The following is an 18,272-nucleotide window of genomic DNA, read 5'->3' on the forward strand; positions in this document are numbered from 1 at the left end:
CATATGCTCAAAATCTCTAGTGTTAATATTAACTTACCCCCCAGATCACCTCAGCTGTTCACTGTGACCCAAAACACGTGGTGCCAGGGGCTCTTCACTCCTAGCCCCTGAAATCCACTGTAGGTATGAAAACTGACCAGCTTACATGCTATTTCCCAGACAGCCGAATCTGTCTCTTCCCCATAGGCATGCATACAAACAAGCCATTCTTAAGGAAAGAACCTACGAGATGAGCTTATGTCTTGGCTGCGAACTATCATTTCTTTCATGCATGGTTTGGTGCAATTGTGACTAACAGAATTTATTCTGGCTTCCTTGAACTCTAAACACAACCATCACAGCAGCATCACTTCTGAGCTGTAGCTCTAAGTGCCCGAAATGTCTCCACGGTTCTAGCTGAACTCAGCGTTGCTCTGACCATCAACATCCCTGTGACAACAAACAGTCTTAGCCTTCTTTGTGCACCTCCCAGTGGAACCCCCAGTACCGGGGCTGAATGTGAGGGGGTCTAACAGGACAGGACATGCTCATCCATGTCTTTATGAACATTTCGGGATGATCTCCAAATGACAAAACATCAGCTGGGCTTGGGTTTGAAGTTTAAGCAGATTAAGAAAGGGTTAAACTAAGCAACTCAATTACAGCAGAGGCAAAGAAGCCTGAACCACAGGCGGGAGCAGCTAAACTTATTGATAATCAGATACCACAGAGAAGCAGGCTACTTCTGCGAATTATTTCCCAGATGGCATCACCTTCGCACTGTATCTTATTATATACCTTTACCTCTAAAATCACTAATTTCTAAAAGATAGCTGGCTGTTGCCCATCCTAAAAGAAAACATCTATTCTTCTCAAAGCGCATCTATCCCAGGGATTCTGGATTCCAAGACAAAATCACATTCCTTTCCTATCCTCTTCTTCAAATCTTTCAGACCAAGGAATTGGACAACCAACCACCAACCAAAGACACAAAGTCGCGTTTGGTGTCAGGACGTTGTTCCCTCTTGTAACAGATCTTTGGTGGCAGAGGGCAAATTTATGGCAGACTAGGAAGATGGGTAAAGTAAGTAACCTGCAGGAATAGAAGCGGGATGTTTCCAGAAGTTAAGACGATCATTTCAGTTCTCCTCCCATGTCCTTGCCCTCAACCCAGAAAAGAGGAGCTAGATAGCAAAGGGACATGTGACAGAGGGGCGCAGGACGGCAAGATGTTTGAAACGTGCTTGCAGGCCAGTCAGTTAGACACTATGTCGGTTCTCACTGCCCAGGGCCCTCCATCCAGCTCCAGCTCTGGTAATGCGGGGGCCAGTGGATGATGTCTTCTGCGGCAGTGTCCACCCCCCCCCCCCACAAAGCTACGGGAAAAGGCCAGAGCATTCCCACTCATTTGGAAAGATAAGAAAGCAGGAATGGGGGTGCTGGACATTCTATAAGCTTTTTCCCATTACTCACAAAAACACAGCTGTGAAAATAAATACCACCCCCCAAACAAGGGTCCCAGGCCACCAACAGTCTTCTCTACCTTGCTTCCAGCTGCTCCCAGCATCGCCTTGCTCAGGCAAAAACGAACTGCCTAGAAGGGAACAGCGAAGCGGGGGGGGGGGGGGGGGGAGAAGCGGAGGGGACCCCAGCCTCCGGCCCAAAGCTGGCGTGGGGGCCTCGACAGTCACCACTCACCCGGGGAGGGGAAAAGCTCCAGATCGACTTTTTCCGTCTTGATGATGGTGAGAGTCGGTTTGAGATCGACGGCCGCCTTCATGGTGCCAGGAGTGGGGGGCAGACAGGATTATGGCAAGTTTGCTGTTATTCTTGTTGTTTGTCTTTTTAATGGGGATTAGTAACAGGGGAAAAGGGGACGGGAGGGGGGGGGGATCCGACTTTCTTCCCTAAGATTTCAGATTGCCGCTGACTTTTCCCCGCGCCCAGAAGGTGCGCGCCCGGCACTCTCCCGGGAAGTTGGCACTTTGCGGAGAAGTGCGCGCGCCCCGGGTCCCAGCCTCGCCTGCGCCTCGCCCCGCTCCTCCTCGTCCTCGCCCCGCTCCTCCTCTCCGCCGGCAGGCAGCTTCAGCTCGCTCTCGCTCTCCGGAGCCGCGGTCTCCCTCCCTCTCTCCCTCCTCTTTAGGGCGTTTCTCGCGGCGCCGAGGCTCGGCGGCCGGGTCTGCGCGCCCGCCCCCCCCCCCCAATCCCCCAGGCTCTCCGCGGGGGGCAGGGGGGAGGAGCGAGGGGCGGGGACGGCGGGGCGGGGGCGGACCGGGGGCGGGGCCAGAGGCCAGCGGCCAATTGTCGGCGGCGGCCCAAAACGAAAGGAAGGCGGGGCGGGGCTCCGCGGCCGCCGGCGCCCTAGCCCCCTGCCTGCTGCCTGCCCGGGCCCGGCCGCCCTGCAACCTAGAGCTGAGCGCGGAGCCGGCGGGGCGCTGAGCCCTCTGCCGCGCTGGGAAGGGCCTAGGGCCGGTGAGCAGGCTGGGTGCAGAGGCTGCCACGGCCGTTGGGGAAAGTCCGTCTGATTCGCCACGCATTCTTGAGGACTTGGTCACCCGCTCCTGCCCCCCCCCCCCAGTAGCAGCATAGTTTTCCGAGTGCGTGTACATCATTCATTCACAAAGACTGACACACAGGACGTGAGGCATGCGGAGGAAGGGGCGTGCGTGCGAGCGGGCGCAGGGGGTTCTCAAGCCAATGTCCTCGAAGGGCTTTATGAGTCCTGGACTGCAGCCGGTTTGTGAGTCAGGAATCGGTTCAGTGTTTCTGGAGGAGCCTTCGACTTTTCAGAGCTCACCCGTATCATGGTTACGAAATGACTTAAGACGAGGCAGCGTTGGAGAGCCGAAATCTTGTTTCGCTGTCCTTGAGAAGGATCAAGCTCAAGGCGGCCTCCTGGAGACCCCTAGACAAAGGCCCAAATACTTCTGTGTTACTGGGAGAGCAGAGAACAGGGCCCCCAAACTGGAATCCAATCATGGGCTTCCATAAGCTTCCAGTTTACCTATAGCAGTGGTTGAGTGGAAGGGGAAGCTATTATTCTTCTAATTATGTAGTCACGGGCCCTTCCTTTCACAGACTCTCTTCCACTGGAGAAAACTGGAAACCCCACAACTACCACCAGCACGGAGAGAAATGCAGAGGCCCTGTGGTTTTGAATTTCTGGAGTACATCATTCACAGCTGTGACACAATCAACAATGCACAACCCCTGTTCCACTTGGGAATTTCGGACACTTCGGACACCACAACGCGATCCCAAATAATTAATGGTTTTGCACTAACACATTGGTTATCATAAGTGGAGGTAGTTGGTTCTAAGTAACAAAGCAACCAGTGAATATAGAGGTACGTACATAGACACGCTTAGGTATAGCTAGAGTCAGACATTGAGATCTACCTTTAGGTAACTAGAAGATTAAGCATATATCTTTCTGAACCTCAGAAAAAGGTTATTTTTAACATGTTTCCTGATTTCTAAGCATATGTTGAACTACCACCACCTGCCTGTTAACTGTATGTAACTGCTGACAAACACTCTCCCCCCCCCCCCCACCCCATCAATTTGAACACACCTGCTTACCTTTACCTAACCCCAGTTTTGTCTCCTTGAAACATTAGTAACTTGCAGGTTTCCCACAGCAAATGAGAGAAGGAGCCAGGAACACAAAATAAATCTCTAGCTCTTGGTTCAAACTTCAGATGATGCCCCTCCTTCAGTAACAAGAGGAAAATATTTGTATGTGATAATCCTAATTTTTGAAGGATTGTTGTAATCCAGCTGTTAGATTTCCAAAAGGTGTGAGAAAACAATGCTGGCTTCCAGATGACAAGAACAGACACTTCTGATCCCGGGAAAAGCTGGGGGAAACCGCTGATGAATGAATTGTACATTTACACGTCCAAATGAGCCGCAAAGGAGAGGATCTTGAACCAATCCTGCCTTGCCCGTTCTGAACACATCAGCAAAACAACTGAGCAAATCAAGAGTTGCTTTGGGGAATCTTGTTTTATTGATGTTGTGTTAAGAAAATGCTGGTATTTTTAAAATCCAAGTGTGAGTACTTCTCTATTTGCAAAGGAAGCTTCCTGGGAGCCAGTCTTTTCTGTCTTCCCCAGAATTCTCCTCAGCTTTCTTCCTGCTGCCAACACCCCTCACCATTAGACACTAAAAGAAGCCACCATGATCAAACCATAAATACTTTCCACTCTGGCAATGGGGGAATTTATTATTTCCGGTTCCTTAAAAATGACATCTCTCCTTGTCAGTCATCCTTTTCTCTAACCCAGTCCTGGAGCACAGAAACTCAAAATAGCTGAAGGTCCAAATCAAGGAAGGGGTTTAGGTTAAGACAAGAAGGAGGGTGAGATAGCCAAAGACCACCACGGACCTCCAGGAAGTCGACTTCTGCCTGACACTGATTGTGAATAGTGAAGTTATCAGAAATTATGCATCTAACTTCGGACCTAACTGAAACTTCACTTGGGACAAGGGGCGCTAGTATAGACAAGTTAAAACATTTTTTACATATTTGGGATATTAATAATCCAATCAGGCTTGCAAGTATCCAATCAAGTTTGATAAACGAAATTTTTATTCTCTTTATGACCCAAGTAGACTCTTGTAAATGTTCTATGGACTTTCGATGGCAGTTCTATCTTACTGTAGCCTAAAAACCAACAAACACCTGGCCCAGTGCTGGACACATGGGAGACCATCAATATGTACGCAGTAATGAACTGTCAACCTCCTGGTCACTGTGGGCACCTACTTTGTCACCACCTCTTTCTAATTTAAAGGTTAAATGAGTTGGCTGTGCTATGGCTTGTGAAGATAAACTACAAAATGTCAGTGACTGTGCCCCTAGGTCTGCTCCTTGTCCCCCGGGGGCAGAGCAGAACCCCTGTTCCCCAGCGTTCATGTCCACTTAGTTTCAGTTGTGCCTCAGTTTCCCCACCAGCAAAACAAGATCAGCTGGGCCTTGCCTTCCAGCTACTTGGCAAGTTGTTTCAAGACTGATTTCGAGACACTCAAGAAAAATCATCCAAGGGAATTCTTCGCTTTTGTTTGTAATGCAGTAGTCTGTTCCTCCTGCACTTGCGAGAAAACAGAATTGTATCTTTAAACATCCCTGAAACCTAGGGAATTACATCCCTCAAGGGCTAAAACTCCTTAAACAAGGAACATCGTGTCAATAAGGGTCAAAACAAAGCTGCAGGGGTTGGGGCATCGGGGAATGCGATTAGATGTTAACGGTATCAAAGAACTAGTCACATTTTTACACAGAATTCTCTCACACACATAGAAGATGTCAAAAACATAACCTTTCTCTTTTCTACTCCCCCCTCAATGCCACGCCAGCCTTAACAAAAAAAGAAACATAAAAAATACACCCCATTTCAAACAATCGTGGAAGATGGACTCCCCCTCTCCACAACTGTGCTGGAATAAGTTATTTGTCTATTTCTGGAATCTTAAGCTTCAACAAACAAAAGAACCTCTGAGTTTTGAGCTAAAATATGCTGTATTGGAGGTAGGTGCAAAAACATTCAGACCACTAACGGCTGATCCAGAACACGTTTATGACTCACAGATGTTGATTTACTGGTTTAAATGTAAGATTTAAAAAAAAAAAAAAAAGAAAAGAAAAAAAAAAGGTCCTCAACAACCTGTCTGAGTTGCGTTTGTGGTTGTTTTTCTCTGAGAAAAGGCAACAGTCCCCATCACACACAGGGACCTAGAAACAGGCGTCTAAAGCTTAACTCTAAAGCAAGTGGTTTCTATGTGATAAGTTGAGTCATTAAAAAAGCACACCGGGGCAGAAAAAGGCCTGGGGCTTCGATATCTACCATTATCAAGCAGCAATAAAATGGCAAATTGGAGGGGCTCCTGGGTAGCGCAGTCGGTTAAGCGTCCGACTTCAGCCGGGTCACGATCTCGCGGTCCGTGAGTTCGAGCCCCGCATCGGGCTCTGGGCTGATGGCTCAGAGCCTGGAGCCTGTTTCCGATTCTGTGTCTCCCTCTCTCTCTGCCCCTCGCCCGTTCATGCTCTGTCTCTCTTTGTCCCAAAAATAAATAAACGTTGAAAAAAAAAAATGGCAAATTGGAGATGGAAAGGAAAATGAAAATAACTCTCCTAATTAAACTCTGATGCCAGAAAGCCTGAGGGTCAGTGCAAGAACCCCATCCGCGGGCTCAGGACTGCCCTGCTGCAGGCTGGCTCTGTGACCTCAGGGAAGCCACTTAACCTTTCTGTGTCACAACCTCCTCTCTGTTTCATGGAATAAAATCACCCCTGGCTCTCCCTACCGTGTAATACAGGCTCATTAGCTATTGTTTAGAAGGTACAATAAACAATGGGCGATAAGAAGTGCTGTAGTTGGGGGAGGGGGGTGCGGGAGTTGGGCAGGAGGTGGGGGCGGGGTGCAGGGAGGGGCAGGACTTAGGGGCTGGTAGGCCCCCGGGGTGGAGGGGGGGGGAAGCTTCCACAATAAAACAAAGAGGAGAGTGAGCCGTGGAGGCTCTGGAGTAGGACTCTGGTTCAAACTCCAGCTCTGCCAACCAGCCAACTGAATTACTACTCCTAAATCACTAACCCCAAACCCTCAACTCCACCACATTTAAGGTAGAGGCCATAATAGCGCCCACCCTTAAGGCTGTTTGGAGGATTAAATGAGATGACACATGCCAAGCCCTTCACACAGTGTCTGTCTAGGTCAGAAGACGTGCTCGGTGAAAGTTACATATTGTTACTGGTGTTCATCTCCAGTATGAGGAAGAATAGCCAAGAAATCATGCTGAACCTCAATGACCATCCCCTTTACCAAGTAACTTGGATCCTCTCTTCACCTGAACTGTCCTCGGGGGAGAGATAGGGCGAGCGATCGTGTGTAATTGAAAAAAATCTCTGCAGACCCCTTCTCCTCAATTCCTGATCTGGGAACCTGCCCAGCTTTGGCCTCGTTGGAGACATTCCAGCACTACCTGATTAGAAGAAAAAACCGCAGATCTGTATTTGTTTTAAGAGTATAGGAAAACGGTAGTTCAAATGCAGAAGGAAGATCGTGTTTGTGGCACCTCTGTGGACACAAAGTCTTAGGTCCTGGCTTCATCACATGTCGGAGCTAGGTGGGAGGTTCTCAGAGACGGTCAAGTCCAGCCCTCCTGCTCCTACCAGGGGTAAAACATGAGTTTGAGAGAAGAGGTCATTCTGCCCGAGGCCACATGGCCTGAAAACGACAAAGGCAGTCCAGAATCCCGACTGCACTTCTGTCTGTGGCCTCTCCTTGGGTTTACAGATACCACGCTGGCAGAAGCCACTGCCATTCAGTGTGGTCTGTTACCGGGCACTCTGGAGACACAAAGCAGGATCCCACGTACACAGGCACAGATCGATGATGATCCGACTCCATTGCTAGAAACCTGACAGTGTTCTCCACACCCGCTGTGTCGTCTTTGGGCAAGCCTAGCGCAGGATAACCGCACTAGCGCTCCCTGCGGGCGACAGCTTGGCACGGGCGGTAGGAAGGAAAAGGGTCTGGGTTGGCTCTATTGCTGTCTGCAGTTTCTTTAGACTGTAATTAAGAACCATTCAGCTGCATCTGCAGCCCCAACAATGCGGGATGGATTGGCCCCATCCGTAGACCAAGCGACATTATAAAAGCCACCAGTTTAGACATCACGTATTCCTGTAGCAGCAAATCAGGCTCTGCTCATGCAGAAAGAGGTGAAGAGCTGCCCATCAAGGCTCCAGGGTTCTGAGGCTTCCTCCACACCCAGACTGACCCTGTTTCCTGGGATTGTTGCTCCCTCCTGGGCCTGGGTAATGCAGAACGCAGGCTACCCTAGGAGCCTTTGGGGATCATGTAATTTGGATTCCCACTTAAATTGTCCTAAATTGGCCTCTTGAGGAGGTAGAGGGAGGAGAGCATTAGCACAGGTGGCAGGAGAACCAGTGTTCTTTAATAACATGCAGAAGCACAGAACCAGGCTCCTAGCGAGGAGCTCCGCGCCCCAGGAGAACAGAATCCCAGCCCCCTCCCGAGGCTGCAGGTGGTTTCATCTGGAGGAAGGCTAAGGCCTTCCTCTGATCTCCCCCTGCTTTTCTCTTGGGTTACAAAGACAACAGCAGACTTCAAAACAGATGTTCTCTGCAGTTGTGGTCTGAATCTTAAATTAAGATAATATCATTGTGGAATCTTCCCCTTCCCCTCCCCTCCCCTGCCTTCCATTTTAAAATGCCAAGACAATTGCCCCCAAAAGACTACCAGTTACCACCCCAGAGATGAAGGAGCAGAGATAGGGTGGAAAAATCTCTCCATCCTGTTCTTGATGTCGTAAGGCAGGCAGAGGAAGCAGATAGCACCAGAAGAAGAAACAGTCCTGATGGGGGAAAAGGAAAATGGTATGGGAGGAAGCGCTAGGAAGGAATCTTCTCAGAGAACAGGGAAAGGATAAGTTGGGGTCGGGGGCAGGCATGAGGAGGTACAGTGACAGTAGTCCTGTGTCCTGGTCACTTGAGGACTGAAAGCCCCAAGATCTCAAAATGAAATGAAAGCCCGGTAATGTGTCCCAGTATTGTCACAGAGCCCATTTACTTGTCCCGCATGGCCGACAGTCATGGAATGACAATAAAACAAATCAATAGGAGGTTCTCCAGCTGGAAGAGTTGCAAAGGATACAGAATGGGATCAAGGGGAGAGGATGTGGGGAGGAGGTCACAGAAGATGCAAGGGAAGGTCAAGCTGAAAATCGACACCAAACACAGACTTTCCCCCTCGTGGATGCGGATGTGCTATATGCAAAGAATTTCCCTCCTCGTCCCCACGAGGTGCTCCTCTTGTGCTCAGCAGCCGGTGCAAACACCGAGTGAATATTTGAATGTGCACATCCACCTCCCCCTCTGCCTAAAGGCAGCAACCAGTTAGTTTCAGTATCATAACTTCCGGTGCCCAGCTCAGGACGGGAGGAGCTTACTAAGCTACACTGATTATTTCACTGACGAACAGGTGACTTCCCAACATTCCACAAATGGATCTTGAGCTCAGACATCAGTCTTTGATTTCATTTCACTGACTTGCTCGTTTGTTCAGTTTTGTCGAATGCGAGACTCAAAGTTGCCCCAAAATGTAAGACTTAAAGACCTAGCCACGTGACTCTTTTCCAACGGAAAAGGTCTTCATGAAGTTTGATTCTGTTCCTGTCATCTCCCACCTCCTTTAAAGGAAAATGTTGCTTAAGGGCCGCATATTCTTTTTATTTCTCATCTGAGCCTTTTGGGGATAGTTGTTTGTGAAAAGATGGCACTTGGCTTCCCACAAAGCCAACCGGTTGCTTTGTCGTAAGTCTGAACGTCTATACAATATACGGTCCATAGTCTCACTCGGCTGCCCAGAGGTAGTTCTTTAGGGAGTTCTGAACTTCAAGCTGAATCGAATTTTATTTCACTGATTGTCATGAAGGTACGATATATAATCGTTACATCCATTATCTGTAAGAGACAAGAGAATGCATGCGATGGGCCTCATTTTCTCCATCTTCGTTAGGAAGAATGGACCGTCAGATGCTTGTAGGGAGGCCAGTACCTGTTACCAATCTCCTTTACCTTCTCAAATTTGCTCGAACTGGTCAGGTTCCCCGAAGCACTACATTTGTAAACATCCTTTGGCCTTCCTGTAGGCATCCCCCCAGAGTGACAGGTGATGGGAATGGGGAAGGCAGAGGCTAACTGAGCCACCAGCACCTAACAGGTGGCACAAGAAAACACACTAAAAAAGCCTAACCCCTCTTGCTGGCTGGACTGTGACAGACTACCACTCTCTGTACTTAGTTATGTCTGCTAACGGATAATGGAAGTGTCGCAACAGAAAAGCAAGCTGATCTTAAACCATAGAAACCAAGGAAATAACGGGTGTGGTTAAGGTCCACCTTTACCACCAAGCTGTGGTGAGGATCATAAACCACACATTATTTTATACCACTTCATCCAGACCTCGGTCCATACAACAGGCCCAAGGAAAAAAAAAAAATGGAACCTGTCACACTGAGAACATCTTACTAGCTAATAACAATAACCATCGTGGGCATCTACAAACATCTGACTCAGGAAGGTATCCCTATCTTACCTTTAGCATCCTTCACTGAACATTATCATGTCAGAATGAATTACCACGAATACCACCTTTGCCGCTGCTGAATCGTGCAATGCAGAGGACTTTTTAAATTCCCTTGCGGTTTCGGATGTCCCTTGGTATGTGCGCTGCCCTGAAAAATGGGCACAGGGTCCCAGTTTCGCACACATTCAGGACCGTAGACCCATGAAAACAACGCCAGGGTGTCCTGCGTAATTATTCATTTTTAGAACCCAGTACCCAACATGCCACTGATAGAAAGTCAACAGTTGAAACAACCTCAAGAAGGGACATGTCAACTTTCTGGGATTAGAGCTCACATGTAGTTCTCTGTTCTTAAGAGCCAAGGAGAGATGGAGCCTTCCTTCATTTGCAGGAAGCCAGCTGTGTTCGCTCGGCATCTTACATCACCTCACGTGAAGGAGTCAGAATGTGGTGGATGGTCCCGGCGGTGACGCATGAGGTGGAACAGACCCCAGCTCACATCTCATCTATCTGGATTGGCTTCTATACAATCAAAACCTTTCTTCCTTGGAGTTAGCGGAGAGGAGGGAAGCAAATCTGACATGTGTGACGTGCAAGAAGGCGCCATTTAATCAGTCAGGCCTGTGAAGCACTTTCAAGCGTCCAGGGCTTGAAATGATAGGTAATGATAGGTAATGTGGAGAATGAAGAAAGTAGAAAATAGAGAAGTTACTTCTTAATGGGAATGTATTTCATCAGACTGATCAGAAACACGTGTTTTCCCCAGACTGGGAAACCATCTTGAAAGACTTCATCACAAAAAGGCCTTGGGTGGGAAGGGCCACTAGAGACCTACTGGGGAGGGGAGGAGGGAGGTGCAGCTGGGCGGGGAGCTGGCTGCAGACTGTGGGAGAAAGAATAAACAGCAGGCAGCTCTCTTGTGGCAGGTTCCCCGGAGAGATCCCTTTCCAGGAATTAAAAATTCTAAATAATGTTGAGAATCGTCAAATATCAAAAAGATTACGGACTTTTCTTTCAGGGCATTCCAAAGCAGTGAGAGAGACCAGACGGCTGGCAACGGCCCTTCCCGCGTCCACACACGCTCTTCCTTTTCAGTGAGCTAACATTGTCTCTCGTGGAGAGTATTTTGGTAATTGGAACGAATGGAACTGAGGTGCAGAGGTAAAGAGACGATTCCAAACAAGTGTTCCTGCTTCGAAATAGCCCATACGAAGACCTGAAGCTTCTTGTCACGTCGGCTATCAGGCTTTGATTTCTTAACTTCACAGAAGGCTCTTAAGCTCTCAAATAACTGAGGAGGCAATGTAATAGCGTGGTTAAGAGCCCAGATGTGGCGGTAGATGGACAAAAGTTTGAGTTTCTGTTTGGCCACCCTCCAGCTGTCAGTCCTTTGGCCTCAGAAAACCTCAGTTTCTTCATCTATAATGGAGGTGATCATCATGCCCCACTCGCAGAGTTGAACTAAATATGGAAGGAACTTGTGCCGAGTAATTTGCCCTGTGTCTGATGCAGAAAGAGCACTCGACAACACTTTGCCCCTATTTTCAATATGAAAAGTCAGAATTATGACTTTGGAGTTAGTGAGCATACCATTTTCATAGAAGTTAATCCAAGCTGTGGTGCACAGCGTTTCCACGACGAGCTTGGGATACGGTGGTCCCGCTTGCTGTGTGCCATTAAATCATGAAATAATAATAAATATAATTTTAGGTCTGGGTACGTAAACCACACAAAGTCTGACACCATCCTCTTGGACGAAAGGGGATTGATGCCCATTACGGAGACGTGACGTACGGTTATGGAAGCTGTTGTCACATGTTCACAGTTATGTTACATCTTAGCAGCAAAGAGAAATATTCACCCCTGGGATTCCTTCCAATATCGGGTCGTCCCCACTCGGGGTTGCAGGTCTGATACCCACTTGTACAGCCGGAGCACGATAAGACCATAAGCAAAGAGCTTTGCCATTTGGCTCTCAAGCTGGCCAGTGACTTGGCAGAACCTTCCACGCTGTCTAATATATACCCCATACCATACTGTTTGAGACATTGCTTGACCCGGTCCCCGTCGGGCAGTACGCCGTTGCATTCACTTTGCAGAAGTCTTTTCGTATGTTACCCATTCTACATTTCTCTTGGCTCGCTCTTTTTCTGAGTTTTCTACCCCCTGACCTTGGGCTGGAAATCTGAACCTCAAACTACCCGTGGCGCCATACGCGTGCATTTTAGTTACAGAATTCTGGACCCGTGTTGCACTTCTCCAAGCTTAGACGTGCCACCCAGAATTCAGAAGTGTTTTATTTGCTGGCATGGCCAACTTGCGCTGACAAGTTGCCCGAAAGAACCTTAAGGAGAGGTATTTCACACCGCCCCTCCTGTCATCCTCGTTGCTCTGCGTTGCCCCATAGCCACAGAGTTGGCTATTTCGGGGCACCAGCTATCATTTGTATTCTGGCACCACCAGTGCTTGGCACCTAGCCATCGAGGCTGGCACATTAGAACACACAGAGTGTCCTCACTAGCTGCCTGCTCCGTTCTGGCCAGATGAATGCCGTATCATTGGAAAAGTGGCCTGAACTGGTTTTCTGGGGTGTTTGGTTAAGTCACCCCACCTCAGCTCCAACTTGATTAAAGTGTAGCTTTGCCCTTTCCAACGACCGTGGCAAATAAATGATGGGGAAATACTCCAACATGCACATGGCTGGGTCCTGTCGTTCTTTTTTTTTTTTTTTTCCTAGTGACTTTGGGGAGGTTTGGGCACTGGTCCTGCGGGCACAATACTGTTCTTGTTCTTCTTTTCTCTACAGAGCAGCCTTGAATAGCTCTGTCTAAAATTATAAGCAGGGGCAGCCCTAGGCTCCAAGAGATCAGAGCCCTCACGCTGGGTCTGAACAAAGACCTTGCTTTTCCCCAACAATTAGCCCTGTAAAAAAGGACATCTATCTCCCTCTATTAAAGCCACCACGTGCCTTCAAGTCAGCCCATTGTAAAGCTAATTAAATAACACGCCTCTCTCCCCATGCAGGTCTCCTGATTAGCTTTCCTCTGTCCAAAACCTCTGCAAGGCGCCTGGAGATAGACGCCAACGGACCACTCCTAAGATTCCCCCTTGGAAAAGCCACCTTATCCGTATCGTCGACTCTGTTCATGGCCCACATTCATCCAGAGCTCAGACGTAAGTCACCTCCAGCTTAGAGGAATGGATAAAATTGATTGTTACCTGTTATTAGTATTTGCTAGTATTATTTAACATTATTTATAAATAAACAAACAAACAAACAAATAAATACATTAATGATTTGGGAAGGCAACATTTGTGTCCCAAGGTAAAATCTTCAGTGGGAACCCACCCACGTGGGACTGAAAGCGCTGCCCACACCCCCCCCCCCCCCCCCCCCCCCCCCCGGAGTGGAGTGAGTGTGAAGGACTTTCAACAAAGGTCTCAGAGCCTGGGGAAGACATGGCCAAAAGGGGCCACGGGCAGTTCTCCACCACGGAAGTAGGAAGACGTGTGTGACAGATGAAGTACAAGGTTTTCGAACAGGTATAAGAGAGGAAAGCGGAAATAAGAAGAAATTTCAACCAAAATGGTTTTTTTTTTTATTTTTTTAAATGTTTATTTTTATTTTTGAGAGGGAGACAGAGCGTGAGCAGGGGTGGGGGGGGCCAGAGAGAGAGAGAGACGGAGACACAGAATCCGAAGCAGGCTCCAGGCTCTGAGCTGTCAGCAACAGAGCCCAACGCACGGCTCGAACTCACACACCATGAGAGATCATGACCTGAGCCGAAGCCGGACGCTCAACCAACTGAGCCACCCGGGTGCCCTTCAACCAAAATGTTTTAAACATGATGTAGAAATAATAAACTCCTTCAAAGTCTCCTTACTGCTAACCAGATAAAATCCAAGCACCACCCAAGAGGCCAAAATTGGCCCCTGCCCACCTTCCAAGCACCCTTCACCTTCTTTCTCTCAGAGGGACGCTGCTCTCCAATCCACCTGCGCTGGTTGGAATCCCTTGAACACACCCAAGTGCTTCACCCTTTTGTGCATTTCTGCAGGCCTGGCCCTTTCTGGAAAGCCCTGGTCCACCTGTCCCACCCATCTGTCAAGACAGAGCAGCAAACATACCCCCCTTGTGAAGGTTTCCCTGGGCCTTCAGGATAAAATCCGACACTTCCTCCTCTGCTCTCTCACTGCAAAATGCCTCTGAGTCAGCACACACAGGTTTCTGACCGAGCACATTCAACCTTCCCGAAAATACACCTCAGCCCTTGGAGGGTAGGAACCATATTCTATTTCACATGTTAATTTCCAGCAGAAAACACAGCGACTTGGACATAGGGACATCCTAAACGCTTAATAAATGTGAAAGAATAAAAAACCTGAATGAGTGAGTGAATGGAATAATGAGTAAGTGGGTAAATGAATAAAACAACCATTTGACATTAAATGTGACCTGAGACGGTAGAATTGGGCACAGCTTCACTGTGCCTGGCGCTGTGTGCTTGAAAAGGGGCGCTGTTGTTTTATGACATGGTTCCCTCTCTCCTAAATGGTCCGACCTCACACACATGCATACACATGCACATACTTTTCAGACACAATTTTTTAAAATAATAAAATGGAGAGAGACCAGGCAAGCCATTTTCTAAATCTGCTTCATAGTTCTATAGCTCAGCTTTTCAAACCCACTCTAGTCTTTGAGGTTCCCAGCTCATTTGTTCCCTGGACCATATAAATCTTCCTTCCCAAGTGTTTTTAAGACTCACCGATCTTCTTGGGCATCTTATGCCAATGAGTGGATGCCTAAATTACAAATTAGTCCCATATACAATTTAAGTTGCACATGAAATACTAATGGGCTTCCAAATTACCAGAAAATAAAGAAAAAGAAAAAAAAATTAAAGCATGTGGCAAAAGAGATTTTGAACTCTGCCAAATTCCCCAACATTAAAAAAACAGCCAAAGTCATGGAATGATTCCCATCTTTAAACCATAAAGCCTTTGGGCTCTCGGCTGGCTCAGTTGGTGGAGCATGTGACTCTTGACCTCAGTCAGGGTCATGTGTTCAATCCCCACGTTGAATGCAGAGCTGACTTTAAAAAATTAAACAAATAAACAAACACGCAAATGTAAAGCCCCATAGCAAAACTCACCACCGGATGATTTGTCCTTAACGTCACAGCTGAACATGATGACTTGGGTTTGGTTCTTTCCTTGTTACATTGCCACCACAATCTCGATTTTTAAAAAGATGTTTTTCTAATATTTGAGGGTGCCTTCCATAGAGAGAGAAATCAAGGCATAAAGACACAGGGGAAGAGGGACATCTGGGTGGCTCAGTCGGTTAAGCGTCTGACTTCAGCTCAGGTCATGATCCCGTGGTCCACCAGTTCAAGCCCCGCGTCGGGCTCTGTGCTGACAGCTCAGAACCTGGAACCTGCTTCAGATTCTGTGTCTCCCTCTCTCTCTGCCCCTCCCCCCTCGCGGTCTGTCTCTCTGTCCCAAAAAATGAATACACATTTAAAAATTGAAAAAGAAAAAACAACGGACACAGAGGAAGATTCCACAATCCTACGGAAGCAATAAGTGACCATTTCAGCAAAAGAATTTATAACATCCAACCTGAAACTAAGGGAGAAAACACCATCATTCATTTGACAGTCACTTTATTCTGGCAAACTGCCTACTTGCTAAAGTGGAATGCCCACTTTATAATGATCATAACGGATTGAAAGCCATAAAATTAGATTCTGGCTGGCAATAAGCTCTTTATTACTTGCCTTTGCTACAGTGTGCCCCCATTCTCAGATCTTGCCTTAAGGAAGATGCATCCAAGACCTCTAAGGTATGTAAAAATAGAATAATAAATGAAAAAAACTAGACCTGCATTTCTACATGGATCTGTCTCCTCAAGATACAGCTTAGTGTGAATACAAAGCAGCCATTGAGCATTGAGCGTGTAAAAATCACACCTGTTAATTTATCAAGAACAGATCAAATAAGCTCCATGGCAGGAATAAACTATTACGACGAAGATAAATAGAAAACATGGTACCAAGAGAAGAATGATTGGAAATGAATGTAAGTGGGAATGCCACGGTATTAATCAAAGAGAAATACCAAATGCATATAATCAATGCACTTTAAGCGAAGAGTGGGAACACAAGGTAAGAACTGTGTTTGTAGATGTGAGTACTGTCACAGAGATAATGGGTACAGGGATTAAGGACATTGGGTAAACACAATATTATTAAGGTCCTGGAAAATAGCATACTTTACGTGGGATAGAAATGGGTGCTTTCTAAATCCAGTTTCAGCAATATTCAAAGGTTTTTCAGCAATATTCAAAGCCATAAAATAGACAAGTCAAGACACACAAGAACCTTCTCATTAGGAGGAGGAAGAGCTCAGAATTGATGATATATTAGAGCCATGTTGATAGTTCACGTCAATACATTCCAGTTAGCAGGTTATTTGGGCAATGACTTCAGAGTAAGCTGGCCATGTATCTCTGCAAATGGGAGCCCTTAGGAGGGCAATCAGGAGACATCCATTTCACACTACCTTCCTAGAATTGGGGTCATTTTCAATCGTTTATGTGCCAAACCTCAGGACTGAATATGAGTAAGCATGGTGCCTTTCCTCTGATTGAAGGAACAGCAACACTTTCCCTGGTCTGGCCTAGAAGGTCACAAACACTTCCACCAACATCGTGTCCCAGCACCTCCTAGATATATCTAGGAAGAGGGCACGCATCCCAGCCCGCAGCATGCCAGTGTCAGTCCAGAGTTTCACTCAACTCTGATCTACGAGAGCTGTGCAACATACTGAAGACACAGATTTGCTCAACTCTTTGAAATTATTCATATGTCCCACTTCGCTCTTACCTACCACTCAGAGACCTTTAAATGCCATTTTTTCCCCACCAAGTCTTTTGTCTCCTTTGTTGGATTTCTTATTAGACCCTTTATCACTTATGTACTAGAAACCATCTGAGTCATTATTTTCCCACCAAGAAAGTGTGAGGGGGAGAAGGAGGGAAGGCGTGGTGTGGTGGAGAATATATTATCATTGCATTAATTCCCAGCCATCTTCACTCAAAATAGAAATAAGCAGAGCTGTCATTGGGAGGTGGATAGAGTAGGATCCCAAGTGATGCATCTGGCTGAGCTCACAGATGAACCAGAGGAAGAATGAAATAAGGGCTGGGATTAAGGGAAAGGGGAGGAAGGACTCAGCTCCCTTCCCATGGGAGCTAAGAGGCAAGGGAAACTGACATGGAGTAAACTCCTGCACTCAGAACACTCAACATGGGCCGTGCATCTCACAGCTGCAGCAGGAAAATGTTGGGAAGCATTAGAAGTAAGAGCAGCTGGTCACAAAACACATATTTCTAATTGTCTTTTTTCTATTTATATATGTATATTGGGATTTTACAATAACGTGTTCCAATAGTGATTTCAGGACAAGTAAGACATTCATTACAAATGCACACACAATACGTTCTGGGAAATGTTCCGTCCTTCTAAAGTTACATACCCCCATTCTTCACCAAAGGCCAAGTGAGCACCCGAAAGAAGCAAGAGAGAGGAAAGAAACGGGAAGAGAACTTGGGGGATTGATTTCAGAGGTGATATTTATTGACACCTCTAACAAGAGGCAGTTCGGCTTCCCTTAGATTCACAATGTTTATCCCTTCAAGATGCCCAAATCGAATGTATTAATTTTACTAAAAGTCTTCTTTATGGCCACCTCTTACAGACTCAGGATATTTTCAAAACAACTGTGAGTGACTTTCTTTGAAATCTATCAAAGGTAAGACCCTCAAAAACATAAATAAATAAATAAATAAATAAATAAATAAATAAATATCAGTATTGATGTCCTGGGCAAACAAACATGCATTAAATGATATTTACACAATTAATTCATAAAATGAATTAATAAAATTTTCTTAGAAAAACCTGCTGTTTTTTTTTTTTTCTTCTTGGAGTTAGAGAAGTTCTTGGAGTTTGATTGATTGATTGATTGATTTATCCACCCTTTGCCTTATTGAATCCTCTTAACATCCCCCACAATGTTAAAAACATTGCATCAAAAAGGACAAAAAGAAATACACTGAAGTAACTTAAAAATCAAATACTGCTTGTTTTGGGCTCCTGGGTGGCTCAGCCC

The 18,272-nt window shown here is 46.8% G+C and overlaps 1 protein-coding gene across 6 annotated transcripts in view; it reads right to left on the bottom strand.

Moving 5' to 3' along the window:
• The window catches only part of ETS1 (ETS proto-oncogene 1, transcription factor), a 130,648-nt gene that overhangs the window by 63,626 nt on the left and 48,750 nt on the right, over positions 1-18,272 (bottom strand). Inside the window, exon 1 of one of the 6 annotated variants that reach the window (XM_040483508.1) lies at positions 1,678-2,133. The exons of 3 other annotated variants lie outside the window; for them this stretch is intronic. In XM_040483508.1, the coding sequence (XP_040339442.1) occupies positions 1,678-1,759 (82 nt within the window). In that variant the 5' untranslated portion in view covers positions 1,760-2,133. Of the gene's footprint in view, positions 1-1,677; positions 2,134-18,272 lie in introns of those variants that run through there. 2 more of the 6 variants (XM_040483509.1, XM_040483511.1) reach the window with 2 other exon arrangements.

Source organism: Herpailurus yagouaroundi, unplaced genomic scaffold, assembly GCF_014898765.1.
Source record: "Herpailurus yagouaroundi ecotype Mexico unplaced genomic scaffold, PumYag 161, whole genome shotgun sequence".
NCBI lineage: Eukaryota > Metazoa > Chordata > Mammalia > Carnivora > Felidae > Herpailurus > Herpailurus yagouaroundi.